General features: G+C 49.1%; 2 protein-coding genes across 2 annotated transcripts in view; one reads left to right on the top strand and one right to left on the bottom strand.

Moving 5' to 3' along the window:
* Positions 1-94: 94 nt before the first annotated feature.
* LOC125952281 (uncharacterized) lies at positions 95-10,764 on the bottom strand. The gene has a single exon (XM_049681668.1). The coding sequence runs from the start codon at positions 10,611-10,613 to the stop codon at positions 447-449; it is 10,167 nt and encodes a 3,388-aa protein (XP_049537625.1). The 5' UTR covers positions 10,614-10,764; the 3' UTR covers positions 95-446.
* Positions 10,765-11,395: 631 nt separating this feature from the next.
* LOC125952280 (uncharacterized) overlaps positions 11,396-20,585 on the top strand; it is a 10,466-nt gene continuing 1,276 nt past the window's right edge. Inside the window, exon 1 of the mRNA XM_049681666.1 lies at positions 11,396-20,585. This exon is cut by the window's right edge and continues 1,276 nt beyond it. Within this exon, the coding sequence (XP_049537623.1) occupies positions 11,526-20,585 (9,060 nt within the window). The 5' untranslated portion in view covers positions 11,396-11,525.

Raw genomic sequence — 20,585 nt, 5'->3', positions numbered from 1 at the left:
GTGAGAAACATACCGAAGCAGGCCACTAATTTGAATATACAAAATAATAAATATTACTGCACCCTTGGTGTAATTTGTTAGACTGTCAAAAATGTGCATATTCAACTCATATTTATTTTCCATGCAATTGAACACATCCGTAAGGATTTTCCAGCATTATGCTATAGAGAATAACAATAAAAATTCAACCTGACCCTATCACGAGAAGGAAGTGAATGTTTGCTCAACGAAAACATAATGCTCAAACAATGAAACAATGAAAAACTTTTTCAATAACAATATCTTTAAGGCCAATATTAAGGTCTGATTTTGAATCCTTGCATTACCTAGTTTATGCTGAAAGCATTACCTAGTTTGGGCTGAAAGAAACTGGCAATTTTATAAATTGGTTACTTATTAGGTGTTTAATTCTATATTCACACAAAAATCATTATCTTAAGGTATTTCTACTTCAAAGAAAAGCCCCCGAAATTTATAAAGGAAGCTACATGTCCTAGATGATTTTGCATAAAATTTAAAAGACCACCTTGATGTGACAACAGTAACGTTATTTCACTTTCTAGCGCTTCATCTCGAAGAACATCCTTCTCGACACGAGATTCCTCCCTTCTTTGATGCTGCCGATGTACGGCAATCGTTTCGCTGATTTCCTGCTCTAGAGCTTCAACCCTATCAGTTAGCATCATATATGAGCCTTTTCCTTTTGTCTTGTACTTCTCCAAATCTTCAACAAGATCCTCCAATGACCATTGTGCCCATCGCATAGCATCGGCGTTATATTTTTCTATCTGCGAGCGCAGGTAAGCTATCTTACTGGAAATGAACTGAACTTGCCCTAAAACACTCTCGGATTCTATGTCGGAACGTTTGGTTCGTGGTCTGGAGAAAAAATATCGGATACCAGCCTTAATCTCTCGATAGGCCGATGGTGCAACTTGTGCCAATAGCAGCCAACCATCAACAAAGTCAAACAAACGGGCAGTATCGTGTGGTGTGTAGACCAGTGAAGACCACTCTCCATCACATGAAACCGAAGGATTTCCCTCATATGTTACAGGCACACAGTACTTAAAGTGATCTAAGCCTTCATAAGAAGTGTCGAGCGGTTTATACTTCGGAGCGATGGAAACGATCGTTCGATGACCAAAACATTTGATCACACCCTCAGCGTGCTGTTCGTCGTGCAGGCGGTAACAATTCCTTAGCGTGTATGAGGATTGTTCTTTGCGTGTCGCTTTGGTTGGAAACGAAACATTGGAATCACTCATGTCGGCTTTCGACATAGTCGGAGTATCTCCGAACAACCACTCGAAGGGTAAACGAAGGGTATTAAAAATGCTAGCAAGTGACGAAGCAGTGGAAGATGCCATGGACTCATTCATAGAGATAGCCATCGGTTTGAAGCGAAAATTGGCAATCCGGCCCAAAGCCGGCGGTTTCGGTAGCATCAACCGCGATGACGACGGGGCCAATGGTTTCACAATGAAGTCGGTAAACTGTTCCGTCGTGAAGAGTACATTGATGGTTGATTCCACAGCACTGTACGCGGGAATGACGCTGTTCGAAATAACCGAGAAGCGAAGTGACACGATCAACGAGTAGAAGCCGACGGTAAGGAATCCTTTCTGTAGCGTTTGTGTGTTGCGGAAGTTGACGTAGAGGAAATTCTTCGTTTGGATAATCTTCGACGCCCAATCGCGCCCAAGAACCACATGCGCCCGGAAGGAAATGGTGTTAGCGACAACCGCATCGAAGGATCGTTTGAATTTGCCGCTCCATTTGCTGATTTGCTTGGGAAGGTTGCGCGCAAACAACAAACCGACGGTGGCGGTCGTGAACCCATCCACGATGCTCATGTACAGCTGAGGATCCGAGAAGTCCCATTTTGTGACGTCGAACTCACCACCTTGGCTCATGGCGGCAAACAGGTAGGTGAATCCGAGACTCAATACCATCTTAGACACAAAGAACAGAGCCTTTGCCGTGACGGTGGTCAAGGTGGCGAAGGAACTTAGCAGTGACGATGGATTCATGAGAATCCAGGATGAGGTGGCCACACCGTTCATCAAGGCGTTCCAAGTGCTGGGACTGGTGAAATCAAACTTGGTCGGATCCCATGTACCACTAGTGGCAGCGATGGTGAAGTACGCGAACGTGATTCCGGCCCCGATCATGATGCTGATGGACGTGCTCAGTGACAATCCGAGTCCAACAAAGAAAGCAACCGAGCTAGCCAGATTGAAAGGGATGGAGGCACCGGTAACGGCTCCGGTAAGCATACCTAACCATGTCGACGAAGAACGCCAGTCCCACTTCAACGGATTCCAGCACTGGTTGGCAGAGGCTGCACCAAGGTACGCACCAACGATGGCCATAATGAAAACGGCTAAAGCGAAGGCAAATTCACCATCCGGATCGACCAGCGACACCGGTGAGTTTCCGGCGTACACGTAAGGACTGGCATACTGTTCCTTGGGATCCATTTGATAGAAACGTCCGATATCGGGATCGTACAGTCTTGCCCTGTAGTTGTACAGCTCGATGTCCTCGTCCCATTCCTGACCTGTATAAAGATACGATATCTGACCATCGAAATCTGTACCATAGCGACGGAATATCTGCCCGTATGGTAGGTAGTCGTATGCCGCCACAACCTCTCCGTTCTTCACCACCAACCGGACCGATCCTTCGTGATCCGTGATCACGCTGTACAGCTGATCGTTCCGAACGAATCCAATCAACTGTTGATCCTTGTACAGGTAGCTCGTAACTCGTACATCGGGTGGTTGATCGCTAGCCAGATAGGTCATCTCCATGTCCACCAACACGATACCATGCGCATCTCGGATGTAGTACTTCTCGTGGGTAACCGATCCTTCGGCATCTAGCACCTGCTTGAAGGTTCGTTCTCCTCGCACATCATACTGGAAGATTACTTTCCGTCCGTCGACCATCTCGATCTTGGACACGCGGTGCAATATGCGGTCATACTCCATGTGCTTGATGCCTTTGTGTTCCGCCTTTATCACCGCCCCATCACTGTTATGTTGCATCTCGAAAGACTGTTCCTTGCTTTGCACTCGATCGAAGCTTAGTCGATGGACCTTAGTGATCTGGTTCGTACCTTCACGATACTCCATTCGGTAACGAGTGAAGCCGGTATAAAACATTCGATGATTTCCATTCGCGTCAATCTCGTACGATTGCACATCGGCCGCCGATCGACCAAGACCCGTGGCGAAATGGTGTATCAGCACACGCACAATATCTGGTATATGTTGGCCAAATGCCTTCAACGCATTTCTAAACTCTTCTTGTAATGCCTGCAGTGGACTATCGGCAGATGATCCCAATACACCGTGCTTTTGGAGCAATGCTTTGGCCTCCCCACATCTAGCCTTCACCATGTGGGATGCTTTGATCCAGCGTTCACATTTCCGTTCAAAGTCCTGTTCATTCACTCCTGTACGATCGGCGATTGCACGTGACAGCATGATTTCCAGTTGGTTGCTGAAGCGATGCTGCTGAACGAATTTCATAAACAGCGATTTTATTCCAGGGCGACCGTGACACAGGCTCGGATTGGTGCAGTCCGTAGTGAGGAACTCGTTCGACGTCAACGTATCCCATATTGCCTTCGAGTCCTGCTCACTTACACCCGGTATCTCTCGGGTGAAGCTCTTGTGCGTCAAGGGTGTTAGCTTATGCTCTTCCTTGCCGTGGAAGTATTTGGCTTTCATCATCTGATCATGATCGTCGTAATCATACCGATGGCCATACTCCTGCGGGAAGCTCTTGCGGCTCAGCACTCCCGCTAGATGGTTCAACGGAATTCGATCCCCACAAATGTGCGGCAGCTCATCATTCCGCTCGGCGTACAGGGTTCTGTTCACTTGATTGTTCTGGAGGTAACCCGCTTGTTGCAGAGCCTCGAAACAAACTGCGGCTTGTTTGTGATTCAACAGTTCGTTGACGAAGTACTCCGGGAAAATGCCATTCCGGAGCGCTCCAACATTCGGTTGCCAGTGTGCCGTGAAGAAGGTCTGCGATATAAGTCCCTCGTAGATGGGAGTGTAGTTATCTTGTCCATAGGAATCGGTTTCCAAATAGCTGATTCTCTCACTAAGGAACGGATCATCAATTTGTACCAGAAAGCCGGGCTCGTTGTACGTGAAGTTTCGTGTGAAAGAACGATCACTACCGGGCTCCACCGTCATCGTCTCTAGAACACGATTGGCATTGTAGGTAAACAAGAACATGGGATGCTTCTTAGTGGAATGGCGTATTGCAGATACTTCTCCATGGCCACCATATTCGTACAGTATCTCTAAAGGTCCGACAGCGGAATCGATCGGATAACGGATTCCCTGTAGCACACCATTCTCCCATTCGTAGTCGATCGAATAGGTCGTGTTGATGGTAGGCACGATGAACACTTTCTTGGTCAATCGATCGTCCTCATCGAAGATTAAGCTCTCCATCATCCGATTCTCGCCGATCCGGCGTGTGGATTGCTGTGACCGGTAGCGGACCATCGGATTCAAATCCAGCTCACCGTACACGGCTTCTATGAGATCGTTAGAGTCGGGCACGTCATCTGAATTGACACTGTCAAAGCACTGCTTGCGGTCCAGATTAACGAGCGCTTCACGCGTTACCTTGCCATTGGAGGTGTAAGCGAAGTGAATCACACGATCCAGTTTGCCTGATGCATCAAAGTGCATCGAAAACCGTAAAATACCTTGCTCGTTGTAGACGTACTCGTACGAGCCGCCGTCCGGAGTACGCTTGGTAAGCATGTGATTTTCATCGTAAATTTGCTCAACCATCCACTTGTTATAAAGATTTACCATTTCGCCCGTTCTTATTATCTGAGACAGAGGTATCCTGCTGGAACAGGTGCCCACGAGAGCATGGTACTGTGGGGGGAGCTCTCGTACTAACCGATTTTCTGAGTCGTAAAGATAGGTCGTGAGGCGGTCCTCATAGTTACCTACTTTCCAATACTTGGCCACCTTGTTGCCTCGCGAATCCTCCACCTTGGCCCGTATCGCACCACCCGGACGTTCAACAATTCGCTGTCGGTAGCCTTGGGACTCAGGAAACAGTATGCGCAATAGTGCCACTTCCGGTTTCATCGAGTAGCGTCTTCGATATTTTCCCCGAACCGTATAATCCTGGCCCGGTAAACCCTGTAGCTGCTTATTCTCGGTAGGATCGTTGGCGTAGATGGTCTGCGAGAACGGATAGCCTTCGCAAGATGGATTAGCTTCAGCTACCCTACCGGCCATGCGGCCCGACGTTTGACCAATCGAAGTGACAAAGTCTTCCCGGAATGCAAAGTATTCCTTACCCAGGCTAACCAATTTGGTCCACTTGGTTTGCATGGTCGGACGATCAATTTCATCGTAGAGGATCTCTCGAATTCGCACCGTACTCGGATCGTCATACTCAATGATCTGCACCGGCCGGCCCATCCGGTTGTGATATGTTATCTTCACTCGCGAGTCATACATAACGGCAAACTCGGTAAAGGTGAAGGTACCAGTTGGTCGTAGCCGAAATACACCCGTATCATCGGTGCTGGACGCTAGCGTCTCGCTGAGCAGGCAGCCCTCTAACCACACCGACACACGCTTCGGAGTTATGAAGATGAACACTTCGCCTATTTCCGGGAAATGAGGGCAGCGGTTGCAAGTGATGTTAATCTCTTGTGAATTCCAGCTGAACGCAAGATGACCATCGTTTGACTTTAGATGGTACAGGAATCGAAGGGCTAATGTACGGAATGGTCCTGCGAAGGTACGAACGACCTCGCCCGGACTGGTAGCGGCATCATTCTTGTAGTTCAATATACCATGCCGGAACACCCAATCGTTAGGCTTGTTCGCCGTCCAATCGGTCTGATGGAATGGATCGTAAAATCCGCGGCGTGGTTTCATCTCGACGAGACTCTGCTTGATCCCAAGTGCCTCAGCAAACACCATCTTCGAATGCATGGAAAAGTCCATAATCTGGCCACGCTCCGACAGCAGTAGCACACGTTTACCACGTGGACTGTACAAACTCTGTCTTGGTAGCCCATTGTTACTGAGCACGGCACGTAGATCCGCCATGATGGGCGTGTAGATGTTGGCCCGAAAGTTGAAGTCTAGCGGTGAAAAGCGAACATGATCCACATCGATAGTCTTGTAGTTGGCTGTCGGCTCGAAGGTGATCGCCACTTGAAGCTTGGACCCTTGTGGATATTTGGTCGTATCGATAATCGTCTCGATGTAGTGCCAGTTCTGTATCGGATAATGTACCTTAGCTCCTGAAAAGCTTTGGGTGGAGTTATCCGCTTCATTGACTACGGCCACTCGCAAGATGTCAATACTTTCGCCCACTGGCTGATCAACCCGTACCCAGCATGTAGCTAGAAACACTTTCAGCGGATCCTTTGGCCGGAAGGTAGCCTTCAGCGATTGGCCATACGCAAGCTTGAGATAATGATTCTCATGCTCAAAATGAATATCTCTCTCGTTGAACGTCCAGCTTAGGTTTGCCTTAGGATTCCCATACTGTTTGAGCTCGTACTTCTCGAAACCATAGTACGACACTATCTGATCGGCGACCGATATTGGGCCGAGATCTACGATCTTCAGCTGCTTGCTCTGATCCCAGATCACGGTGTCCTTGCTGTCATTCGATGACTCTTCGTTTTTTCTCTTCTCTCGTACCGTCACCTCACGGCCATCACCGGAGAAGGATTTCTCGCTTGTCTTGCCACTCTTGATGTCGGTGCTCTGTTCGTGCCAACCGTACTGCGTGCTATTCCCACCGGGCACGATTCGCGCCCGATAGAAGGTGGCTCCTTCGCTCGAGAGGTGCGCATCGGCTGCATCGAAGAGATAGCTAGTAATGCGTGTCTCCTCCTCGTTCAACCGTACCGTCTGGCGACTAAAGACCGTGGTCTGGTTCAGCAGAAAGGAGTCCACCGGTCGGAAAATCACATACCGACTAGCGGCACCGAGGGTACGTACCATCACCAGAGCAATGCTGTTACTGGCACGGTTCAGTTTATCCATACGTGGAAATGTAAACACTTCCCGGGTCTTGAAGAAGAACACTCTCAGTGATCGATGGCGTGCCTGTGCCTGAACATAGCGCGGAGCAACGATCTGTAGCTCGTTCGGATTGCTGGTGTACGTATCAAAGATGGTGCTATTCTGCTTCACGTCATAGATTTTGAACGTGTCGAACCGTCCATTACGTACCAGCTTGTAGCCATCGCTTAGCATCTCGTCTACCTGCTCCAACCGCATCGTTTGTTCACCGACGCGCTTCTGCACCCAAGTCTCCCCATCGAAGGTCAGCTGTGTGTTCGCAGTCAAAATACCGTTCACATTCGACAGGACACCGAACTGCGACAGGTCCATAGCGAACTGAACCTTTTCCACGACTGTACGATAGATCTTGTTTGTCTCTTCCTGCAGAGTCTTGTCTACATCCTGGCGGTACTTCTTCTTGGAACTTTCACTCTCACGACTAGCATTGACCTCATCGTATGCTTTCTTTCTTTGCTTTTCCAGGCTTTCCATGAGTGGCCCTTTGCTAGACCTCACCGATAATTCAAGCGTTTTACCCTGCAGTCGATAGCCCAGCTTGAACAGATCGCCATCCTTGGTGCGCATATCGTACTCGTATGTACGGAAATCGGCCACCGGTATGCTAGCAACCTTCGTATCACGCACATATGGAGCCGTTCCGGAGAAATCCACACTAAGGATATGAACGACTACTGTGAGCTTTTGATCTACCAGGACCGGTGCTCGTAGAACGACCGCATTCTGGTACATTGTGATTGCATCTGCTCGAAGCCCTTTGCGAAGTGCTTCCCGAAACTCGGCCGACAGATCAAACGCCGCGACAAACCGCTCAATTTCCATGTATATTGCCAACTCGGGTGTCATTCGTCCTCTAATCCACCGGCTTGATGATCCGTCCGCCTTGATCGCCCAGACAGACAGCGTGCCGAACTCATCGTAAGTTACGAACCCGTTAACGAATTCGCGGATAAGAAAGTTGGTGTTGGTCACCTTGTCCACTGTATTGACGTCCAGCTGTCCGCGGCCCTTGATCGTAAGCGCCTGGATGGTCTTTAGATCATACAGAACCACGAAACGCTTACCGGCACCGATCGTCCCAAGCAGTGGAAACGCGTCGTAGCGCTTCTTCTCCGTCCATTTGCCGTTCACGTGCTGAAACACCGTGACGTCCTTGTGCGTTTCGTAGATCAACACAACTACCAGCAGATTGTCCAGTGCGTGAACCATTTGATTCTTTATATTCGGTTGGCCCAGGCGCAGATTCTCCGTTGTCACCTTATCGCTGTCGGTACCACCGAGCAGCGTACGAACCGTCATTACCTTATGTTCGGTGCCACCTTCATCACTGTTACACAGTATGACGCTATAGTCGGGCCCATAATAGATCGTTGGATTCTCCTCCACCGACACAATCTCCTCGGAGCGCGTGCGATCGATAGCAACGTCCTCGTACTCCAATTTCGATTGCAAACCATTCGGGTATGTGATCTTGGATAATCGCTCTTTTTCGTACTCGAACGCGAACAACGGTCTATCTTCCTGCTTGATGCTGATCAATCGCTTACCCTCATACCCGAAGGCCACCCTCTGATCGTAAGCCGATGTCGAGAGGGTAAAGTTGGATAGTCTTCCATCCTCGGCGTATTTGAGAGTCACCGAGTGCTCGTTATCCAAGCGTATACTAGCCAAGCGATAGCTGAGACCACCGTCAACTGGGTCGTAGTAATAGTTAGCGTAGTGACCTGCCTCATTCTGCTCGTGTACTAGATACCACTTTGTGGGTAAATTCTGATCTTTCCTAGATTTGGGTCCGCAAAGTGGCCATGTGCTGCAAACCATTTCCTGACTGAAGGTCTTCAATTTTTCCCACGATCCATACACGAAGGTATGATCATGCATTGTCACCTCCCATCGGTTCTGCTTCTCGTGATAGAATATCCGAGCATGACGGTATCCGTCCACCTGGAAATACCGTTTCCAAGCATTGTCCCACTCCGGGCGCGCACGCAATAGAATCCGGTTGTTGTTTTTCACAATAGCATATTGATAATCCTGACGAAAAGCACTACCCTTACGCTCAACAGCAATGTAGTCCAGCGGCAACGACCATCCCTGGCCAAGAACTCCCTCGTAGGGAATGTTCTTGAACTGCACCACCTTTCGGACGCTTACACCGAACGGGTTTTGCAGCTCGATGAGCGGGATCGACAACTCCACCGTGCCGGCGTGTGGGTTCAGCGGTTGTAGTATCGTCGTCAAGTCGAGTTGATCATGCAGCCAGAGAACGTATTTACTCTGTGGTACCAGCAGGGGAACAGCTGACGATGTTGTACTGGTAACGTTGGGCTTCAATTCGCTTGTCGGTATTACGGTGGAATCTGGTTGGTAAGAATTGGCTTTCACGCTGATCAGCTGCTCTCCGGTGTACAGAAGAATGTTATACCCCTCAACTTTACTCGTTGCCTTCGTTGCAAGCTTCGGAAGTCCGTAACGAAGCGAGAGATCAGTGATTGACGAATCAAATACGTTGGTTAACTCGAAACCATCGTTTGTAAATGTAGGCATATACAGGCAGAGCCCTAGCGGGCCTGAACCAAACAGCTCATCCATTCCGTCGCCGTCAATGTCAATTGTCGAGATCGTATTCACAGTTCGATCGGTCCAGCCTCGCAGCTTGGAGAATTCCGTCGAATAGTACACCTTCTCGAAGGTGCCCACAGTCTCATTGTAGCGGTACATCATCAGGCCATCGTTGGAAAAGTGCAACAGATCATTGTACTTGGTATTGTCGAACTTGGCGAACACAATCCGATCATAGTCCTTACTAATTGGCGGAAACTCCAAAACCGTGGCCAGTAGTTTCAGTTCGTATTGTTCATCAAACCGGAACAGCTGCAATTCGGATTCCGTACGCAGCGCGATAGACAATTGAGGCTTGTCGTCAACATGCTCGATCAGTGTAATGCGCGATGAGGGCTTCGTCCATTCCACGCCCAGTTTCGGAGGGCGCGATAAAGCCTGGAGCGGCTTCCCTGTGTTAGTCAGATCAATCGAATGAAACTGGACACTGGATTGCACACGGGCAACGACTCCAATAAACTTGTCGGACACAAACAACTTTCCCAACAGTATGCTGCTATCCAGCGTATCGTATCCATACGCATCGTGATACTCGGAAATCACAAGCACTTGATCGAGCTTACCGTTGGCCCATCGGTACACGACGACACCCTCGACCTTACGAACTAGCAGCAGTCCACCATCATATACTTCCCAAGGATAGTTTTCCGTAGCATACGCGACCGAGAAAAGTTCGGGTTCCTTATGGACTTGCGTCCACTTGTTCCCATTCAGCTCGTAGATCAACAGCATTCGATTGTCGCGTACGAAACAACGATTCGTTACGTTTACGGATTCGCGCTTCACTTCGATTTCATGATCGGCCGAAAGGCTGGCGAGCAGCTGACGCGACGACGGCTGCAGAGTGTAGTAACTCAAGGTAGTATTCATTGCGTCCTCACTCATGGCGATGCCACTATCCGAAAGACACCACTGAGAAGGAACTTCCGAACAGTCGTTTAGTCCTGTGTTGCTAGAAGATTGACTTAAACTCACTTGGTCTGTCTTTGGAAAAGAGTATCGAAGCAAAAGTATGAAATGAGCAAAAGTATGGAAACGACGCACACCGGGAAACGCTAAATCGAACGAAAGAAATTGCGATTAGTCTTTTATACTCTGTACCGCAATAGCGGGAATAGTTACAAATGCATATATTTACCTTAGTGCCTTCTGTGCTCTGTTTACTCTAGAGCTATTGATTTAATCTGCTGGCAATAATCGATTAATTGCAATCAACAATAAAATTCACAGTGTAGCAGCCTTAGAATGTTTTGAAAAAAAAATGTGCTTCAATTTCATTACCTAAAATAAAATTGCTAATGGCGTTAATTTATGCTCCTTCTAAAAAGAGTAAGTTAAATAAAGTATAAAGTTATATATTTTAAGTTTTTAGTTATTACTTATCAGTTACTTATACTTTTATCTTCTGTTTGTTAAGCATGCTTCAAAAGATTTATATTGAAAATTTAGAATAGCATTTTCATAAAATATGAAATAAATTGTAACACATCCATGCCCAATGTGTGATGTTGCAATTTTGCAGCTGGCGCTAAGCAATAGCTTTGCACAAATAAGTAGTTTTCTCGATCGAGATCAATATTTAAGTCGATTGCAATTAAATCAATATTGAACGACATCGATACAATATAAAAGATATCAACCTACGGTATACGTTCAGTGTTGATTAGCAGAAGTTATTCATATTCAAAGATATTGAAACAATTCAACAACCGTGTAGCTGAAACCGTGCACAGTAATTGTTGAAGAGAAGCTTCTAACTCTGAATGCCTATCGCGATTACGGTCTATCATTTTCAAAATGAGCTCAGAGACAGCGATTGTTGAAAGCTCTAATTACAAAGTGTCGCTCCATGATCATCAAATCGTAGTCCAAGTAGATGCTCACGATACAACGGAAGTGAAACAGGGATTGCTAAAATCCATCCTTTTCGTTCGCATCAACCGGTCGTTGCTGATCTTCGTGCAACGAAATAAAGAATGGATTGAAGTGCAGCGCGAAGAAGTATTTTTCTCCGTAGGTCACAAGACACCCCTCTATCCGTGGGATGTGTTCGACGATGGATGGTTGCTGGTGAGAAAAACCGAAGGATTGTATGTCTACAGGTGGACGGATGCTGCGCTGAAGATTGTGACAGTGTTTGCGGAATACCACGACGCATTTGGGTATGGGGACCCAGGCAGTGCTTTCCAAATGGGAAAAATATTCCCCGCAGATAAAAGGATCGGTGTAGTTACTCGGCTAAACTCTACGGTGGAGTTTCGTTCGATTGAACTGACTAACACAGGGAAGCCGCTCCAGACGTTATCGCGCCCTCCGAAACTTGGCGTAGAATGGACGTATCCCTCATCGCGCATTACACTGATCGAGCATATTGACGAAAAGCCTCAGCTGTCTATCGCGCTGCGTACGGAATCCGAATTGCAGCTGTTCCGGTTTGATGAACAATACGAATTGAAGCTACTGCCCAAGGTCGTGAAATTCCCACCGATTAGTAAGGACTATGATCGGATTGTGTTCGCCAAGTTTGATAATACCAAGTACAATGATCTGTTGCACTTCTCCAACGATGGCCTGATGATGTACCGCTACAATCAGACCGTTGATACGTTCGAGAAGGTGTACTACTCGACGGCATTCTCCAAGCTGCGAGGCTGGACCGATCGAACCGTAGAAACCATCATGACGATCGATATTAACGGCGACGGAATAGATGAGCTGTTTGGTTCAGGACCAAAAGGATTGCTGGCACTACGTTGCTACCGTGGAAATTTAGGATTCGACTTTAGTAACATCCTCGACGATCACGTTAAAGATCTCTCTATTCGGTACGGTTTGATAAGATTGGTAGAAAATGGGATTTCGCCTGGGAACAAGCGAGAGGTATTGTTGCAGACATCAGACGGGTTAGCCAAGATCCATACAAAGCTGAACACATCGGAGCCAAAGCTTGTCACGAGCTCGCCTGCACCATCGGAGTTTGATTTAGTTGAAGAGTCTTCACCACCAACTCCGGAGAAGAACCGATTCATCCCGGAACTGTTCGCACAAGGTTCGTATACGTTATGGCTACACGATCAGCTGGATCTGAGCACGCTACTGCAACCCTTCAATCCACACTCGGGCACAGTCGAGCTGACACTTCCACTGATCGATATCCGCAACCCGTTCGGTGTCGGTGTGCGAAAAAATGTTCAGTACAAAAATATTGACTACAGCAATGAGCTGGGACGTGGATGGTCTTTCCCGCTCGATTACATTATGGTCGATCGCAAGATGAGCGCCTTTAGCCAGGATCATATCTATTCGTTCGTTAAGGACAATCAACGGATCATACTGAAGCGTTTGCCCGAGCACGCTCAACGAATCGGTGACATGTCGTTCGCGATCGAAGGTTACGACGATGTAAAGATCCGGTACATCCGCTCCAGTGATACGTGGGAAGTGAAGATCGAAAATCGGACACTCCAATACAAAGTGATCAAGAATTACCAGCTGCAAAACGTTTGTCCGTCTTGGCCGCTTTGTGGCCCGACACCGACGGAGGTCAACGAGCAGGCAACGATTTGGTATCTAATCTCGGAGATCGATACTACCGGACAGGCGGCTTCGTATGATTACGAGCTAGTAAAGCAGGGATCCGACATTCGGTTGATCACGATCACCATGAACGATGGATCGTTGGTCAAATTGAGCTACGAACAAGATCGTGTATCAAGTTTCGCCATTACCACCGCCAAGTACGAGCAGTCTGTCCAGTTCCACTACACAGATGGCACCGACGGTACACAATTGCGAGCCATCACACAGAGTGATCGTAAGCTGTTCGAATTTGAGTATGACCAGCAGGATCGCCTATCCAGGATGGTCTACCCGAATGGTGTCGTATGGTCAGCCGAGTACACCGATCTGGTAATCGATCCTTCCGCCCTGAATCGAAACATTTCGATCAGTCACACGCCCTCGATCTTCTACGGTCCGGACTATATGGTCGTTGTGGATGCAAACGCGAAGGACGGGATCTTTGAGATGCACGTACGTGATCCGCTGGGTGCCGAGAGTGGCCCGAAGACAAACCAAACCATTACACTGATCGCATTGCCCGACTTTAAGAGCCACACAGTGCACGCACTCGAGCGACTAATGGTGGTGACGGTAATGTACAAATCCAGCAAGGACATAGCGATCCTACAGTACACTGGCGACACAGGGGAAGGTTGGATACACCGGGCGTACCATAGTGAGTTCCCGTTGGAAGGTACGGTGGCGGCAGGCAACGCTTTTGCCCTGATATCAGACACCAAGCAGCTACATGTTCTCACGGTCACCGAAGCCGGTAACTATAGTGACTTCGTGGTACGTTCCAATTTACCTACAAACTTTGTCGTCCATGCCTTCGCCCATGGCTACGCTACGTTTGACCAAACCATGCGGATCTACGTGCTGCGTGACGATGCAGCCTGGATGGAGTGTACGGCCAGTCCGAATTGGGACTCGTTCGCTGCTATCGACAAGTTCGTTGCTTCGTTCGCTATCAGCGACGAATTGAAGGGTTCCATGCGCAAGGGTCTGATAGCGGACATGTTGAGTAGCTACCGTCAAGCACTGATCCTGAAGGCACCGGTCTTCGCTGGATCGCGACTCGAGATCTGGGTGCGGTTCATGATGCTCAATTTGACCGATGCACCCAAAGTGAGTGACTACTATACAGTTAAACTAGAGTTGGCCAACATGAACACCTTCACCTACACGGTGCGGACGCAGGAGAACGATGCGTTCCATCTGGGATACGCCTGGCATGAGAACAAATACCATCTGCGTGTGAACAACTCGAGCGGTCCGCATCGGGAAGCTTTCGAAAAGCGTAGAAAAGAGGTGCAGGCCGAGAAGGCTAACATGCACTACCGGGAGTGGGCCAAGTTGTGGAACGACACGGTCGCCATGTTGAAGCGCGAGTACGCCCGTATATACAAGACAGTCAAGGATGCCGTCGTGTTCGCGTTGGATCTGTCGCAATTTGGGCTTCTAACGAATGCGGACGGTGTGCTGGTCGGTGGCCATCAGATAAAGAACGAAGGGAACAATTGGGTCAAGCAACGGCTCATCGAAGACACGCTCCGGATGCGTAAAGTTGACAAGCAGCTAATGGGTGACTACCGGCTCGTAAAGGAGAATGCGGAGGCACACTTTAAGCTTGTCTCGAACAGCTCGCGTGCGACACTGTTCGATATAGGTACGCCCAATCCCAAGGAGCTTCAGCTTGTCCTACCGGCCTACGTTCAATCACAGCGACCGAGTACTGCATTGAAGGTGTTCTTCATGGATCACCAGAAAACAGTAACAATGCCACAGAACGAAACGATGAACCAGGCCAGCAATCAGCTAGCGATCATCACAACGTATCAAGAGGATGCGGCTGCTCTACGCACCTGGCTCAAGTTCCGTTCGGTTAAGTACTTCGTCGACAGCCGTATCACCGTGTTTGCTAAACAAACGCTAACTGCACCCTTTCAGCAGATACCACTCGTGACGGAGCACCAGTATGATGTGCAAGATTTGCAACTGTCGGCAGATGGGTTCGTGTTCCGCAAGCTTAAGCTACTACCCGGTGGCAAACCGACCCAGTTCGGTTGGTACGAGCAGAGCATCGATCTGCAGACGGGCACAACCCTGCGGAAAGCATTCGCGGCCGATGGTCATGAAGTGCTGGATCCTCGTTTACGGGACGAGCAGAAGAAAAAGCAGGCCGCCGACCAACGACCATCACAAGCCGATCTCGATCGTATGATCCTGGATAAGGGAGATCGTTTGCAGGTGCTCGATCTCGGTTCCTATCGAATGGCCGATGAAATGGTTGGCTACTATGGATTCGAGAAGTATGAAAAGAACGCCATCGGGGTTCAGAAACGGTGGATGTTTGATCAGAAATTTATTGTGCGAGATTCAGAGAACCGGTATCTGAGGCTTACTAACCGCGAAAGCAACCTTATCGGTACGTTCGAACCTGCTGTACCCAACACAACTTTCGTAGTATCCTGCTGGATACGGACCCAGGCCCCTTCAGTTGGTCAATCGCTTGACATTCTGACCGTTCAGGTGTTAACGAAAAACGGAACATCATCGATCCAGAAAACTTTGTCTGCAGCTAGTGCGGAGGTGAAGCATCAGATCGGGAACTGGAGTTACATTGAAACCATTCTCGATGTGACACACTTTTCACCGGCGACCAAGCTATCGTTCCTGATCACCGTAATCCCAACCGAGGCGCACCCGAAAATCGATATCGACCACATTCGCTTTTCCCCGCTCACAATGCCACTAGCGATCAACGTCTACAAGCCAATCACGGGAGAGCTACGGGCGATACTGGGTACGAACGGGTTACCCCGGTACTGCTTCTACAATCCGCAGGGCAAAAAATCGATCATGTTTTCGGAGCACGCCGAAGTGCTGGAGCTTTCTGTGGAGTCGAAGATCATGTTCACTCGCCAAATGGCTGCTAGGCCATGCCTGATCGAGCTAAAACCGCGGCACAGTAGCTTCAACCATTTCGGGCCGGAACTTTGGCGAAGAACCGGTGTCGAATGGTTGATCGAACATGGATCGGCAACGTATCACGGGTTAGGCAATGCAACCATTTCCCGAACATTAGACACGCCCTGCTCGTCGTTAAGCATTCGATTCGTGTACAAGCTACTTCCACCGGCCCGAACGGCGTTATCGTTCAGCTGGCGAGGGATAACATTCCCACTGCATTGTTCCGTTGTGTCCACGGAATGTACCCCATCGTATGGGGAAATTCTAATCGTTCTCACTGAGGTGCGAGCCTCGATCTGGTTGGATGGTGTATTGCTACAGGAGGCCCTGCTACAAAAGGCTAATAGCGATCGCACCTTCACGCTGCACTCTACCGGACCGTTCGAGATAAGTGAGTTTGTCGAGATGTACGATGCGCGGATCAAGATCACCTACCATAACCTATCGGGCCAGCCAACACAGCTGGTCGTGTATGAAGATCCGGACCGGGTGCGTGTACGCGAGATCTGGTACGATGAGATCGAACGACCGATTATGCAGACGAAATGGACTCAAGTGCATCGCACTGCAGATGAGCCCCAGTTCTTTGGCTACTACGAGCGATTTATCGTCGAGATGGATAAAGCTACGGAGCGGTTGACTGGTATGGTAGATGATCTGCATGCAACCTGCGAGGGTTATCCTTATTCGCGCACAATTTACAGCGACAATCCGACGGATAGCAAGCAGATTCAGGGACTTCCTGGGAAAATGTACGGAATTACCGGCAAGTATCGAAGGCGCTACTCCAGCAGGCCACTGAATAAGTGGCTGAACACACTGTTTCCCGTCTCGGCTGGCTATCACCACCGAGTGGTTGAGCATCCTGGCGGCGCCATTCGCGTAACGGTGGAGGACAACCAAGGTAACAAGGTGGCCAAGTATTCGAAGGTTGGTAACTATGATGATCGGCTGACTACATATCGGTTCAACAATGCATCGAAGGTGGTGCAAGAACTTCCGCCTCTGTACCATTCGATGGCGCGCACGATGACTATCAATGGTCCATTTTTCCACACCGGCCCAGAACCGTCCGACGATCTGCTGAAGCTGCAGAAGCTGTGGGAAGTGCGAAACGATTATGAGAATGGTGGACAACGTATGATTCGCCGACGCACACCGGATGGTGGTATCACTCACTACCTATACGATCGTCAAGGTGCTCTTCGCTTTACGCTGCACAAGGACCACGAGGACCAACTCGATCGAGTGATACACTTTGTGTACGCTGCGAATGGGAAAGTTGCCCGCGAAGCCCTCGTTAATCTGACCCACGAGGAGTGTAATCGTATTTTGGAGAGCAACGAGGACGTGCCAAGATCAAACGATACTATTGAGACGCTGTACGGCGAGCAGGAGAACCAGCCACGGTTTCGCTATCGCTCGCAGCTGTCCACGAGGTATATTGGGGACGATCATATGACCGAAAATCTGATCTTTGGCGAGAGAGAGCTGCTGCTGAAGAAGGCCTACGTCATAAACACGATCAACATGACGTACTCGATCGATTATGAATGGCAGAATGATAAGCTAAGGTCGGTCGTATATCCGATCAGCTTCGGTGAAGAGGGCAGACTGAAACTCATTCATGATTACAATGGGCACGGTGAAATAAGTGCTATCCGTACAGACACCAACGCAGAACCACTGTTCACATTCCGGTACAATGCCGATGGAGTTCTGGAGACAATGACCGTCGAACCCGGTAGTGATCGTTCTTTCACACGAAACTTCACGTACAACGAGCCCGGCTTTCTGGTACAAATTGATGATCCGTACCTTAGTGAGAGAATCAGCTATTTGGAAACCGATTCCTATGGACAAGATAAATACACTCCCATCTACGAGGGACTTATATCGCAGACCTTCTTCACGGCACACTGGCAACCGACTGTTGGAGCGCTTCGGAATGGCATTTTCCCGGAGTACTTCGTCAACGAACTGTTGAATCACAAACAAGCCGCAGTTTGTTTCGAGGCTCTGCAACAAGCGGGTTACCTCCAGAACAATCAAGTCAACAGAACCCTGTACACCGAGCGGAATGATGAGCTGCCGCACATTTGTGGGGATCGAATTCCGTTGAACCATCTGGCGGGAGTGCTGAGTCGCAAGAGCTTCCCGCAGGAGTATGGCCATCGGTATGATTACGACGATCATGATCAGATGATGAAAGCCAAATACTTCCACGGCAAGGAAGAGCATAAGCTAACACCCTTGACACACAAGAGCTTCACCCGAGAGATACCGAGTGTAAGTAAGCAGGACTCGAAGGCAATATGGGATACATTGACGTCGAACGAGTTCCTCACTACGGACTGCACCAATCCGAGTCTGTGTCACGGTCGCCCTGGAATAAAATCGCTGTTTAAGAAATTCGTTCAGCAGCATCGCTTCAGCAACCAACTGGAAATCATGCTGTTACGTGCGATCGCCGATCGTACAGGAGTGAGTGAACAGGACTTTGAACGGAAATGTGAACGCTGGATCAAAGCATCCCACATGGTGAAGGCTAGATGTGGGGAGGCTAAAGCATTGCTCCAAAAGCACGGTGTATTGGGATCATCTGCCGATAGTCCACTGCAGGCATTACAAGAAAAGTTTAGAAATTCGTTGAAGGCATTTGGCCAACACATACCAGATATTGTGCGTGTGCTGATACACCATTTCGCCACGGGTCTTGGTCGATCGGCGGCCGATGTGCAATCGTACGAGATTGACGCGAATGGAAATCATCGAATGTTTTATACCGGCTTCACTCGTTACCGAATGGAGTATCGTGAAGGTACGAACCAGATCACTAAGGTCCATCGACTAAGCTTCGATCGAGTGCAAAGCAAGGAACAGTCTTTCGAGATGCAACATAACAGTGATGGGGCGGTGATAAAGGCGGAACACAAAGGCATCAAGCACATGGAGTATGACCGCATATTGCACCGCGTGTCCAAGATCGAGATGGTCGACGGACGGAAAGTAATCTTACAGTATGATGTGCGAGGAGAACGAACCTTCAAGCAGGTGCTAGATGCCGAAGGATCGGTTACCCACGAGAAGTACTACATCCGAGATGCGCATGGTATCGTGTTGGTAGATATGGAGATGACCTATCTGGCTAGCGATCAACCACCCGATGTGCGAGTTACGAGCTACCTGTACAAGGATCAACAGTTGATTGGATTCGTTCGGAACGATCAGCTGTACAGCGTGATCACGGATCACGAAGGATCGGTCCGGTTGGTGGTGAAGAACGGAGAGGTTGTGGCGGCATACGACTACCTACCATACGGGCAGATATTCCGTCGCTATGGTACAGATTTCGATGGTCAGATATCGTATCTTTATACAGGTCAGGAATGGGACGAGGACATCGAGCTGTACAACTACAGGGCAAGACTGTACGATCCCGATATCGGACGTTTCTATCAAATGGATCCCAAGGAACAGTATGCCACTCCTTACGTGTACGCCGGGAACTCACCGGTGTCGCTGGTCGATCCGGATGGTGAATTTGCCTTCGCCATCACTTGCTTCATTCTTGCCTTGATAGGCGCTTACGTTGGTGCCTCGTCAGTGGCCCGCTCATGGAATCCATTGCAGTGGGATTGGAAATCGAAAAGTCTTTGGCTAGGTATGATCGGTGGCGCCCTGACGGGTCTATCCATTCCATTCAACATGTCTGCATCAGTGGCATACTTCGTTGGGCTAGGACTATCGCTGACCACCTCGATCAGCATTATGGTTTGCTCGGGCATCACCCTCGCCTACTTCTCGATGGCCGCTGCCAGTGGCAGCTGGAACCCGGCCGATTTCGATCTCACCAGTCCCAGCACTTGGAATGCCTTGCTGGGAGGCGTTGCTATGGCAGCATTTGTAGTAACAAATCCAAGATCGTTGTACAATTCTTTCAAAGCGATAACGACCGCTCTTGGTCGAGCCCTGTTTGTCGCCACCAAGGTCGGCCTGAGCTTGACGTTTGCGTACTTCTTTGCTGTGGTCAAAATGGGCGGAGAGTTCGATGTCACTAAGTGGGACTTCACTGATCCCGGGCTCTACTACAGCATGTTCGATGCGTTCGCGACGGTTACCTGTATGATGATGGTTACCCGCAACCTCCCGAACACGGCTAGGCGCTATGTGAAGAAGATCAGTACCTCACTGGACAGGTTCGCCGAATCACAGGTGTTCTTCCGCATGCATGGCCTCATGAAGGGTGACTGGTCCTCGAAGATGGCTGGAATGCGCTTCTTTCTCCGTACGAATGCACTGGCGATTGCGAATTTGCAACGT

This window comes from Anopheles darlingi, chromosome 2 (genome assembly GCF_943734745.1).
Source record: "Anopheles darlingi chromosome 2, idAnoDarlMG_H_01, whole genome shotgun sequence".
Classification (NCBI taxonomy): Eukaryota; Metazoa; Arthropoda; class Insecta; order Diptera; family Culicidae; genus Anopheles; species Anopheles darlingi.
Note: the sequence above shows the minus strand (reverse complement) of the source record. Positions and strands in the feature narration are given on the sequence as shown.

Excerpts from the sequence above, each read along its gene's own strand:
- LOC125952281 (XM_049681668.1), bottom strand. The coding sequence starts at position 10,613 with ATGAGTGAGGACGCAATGAATACTACCTTGAGTTACTACACTCTGCAG.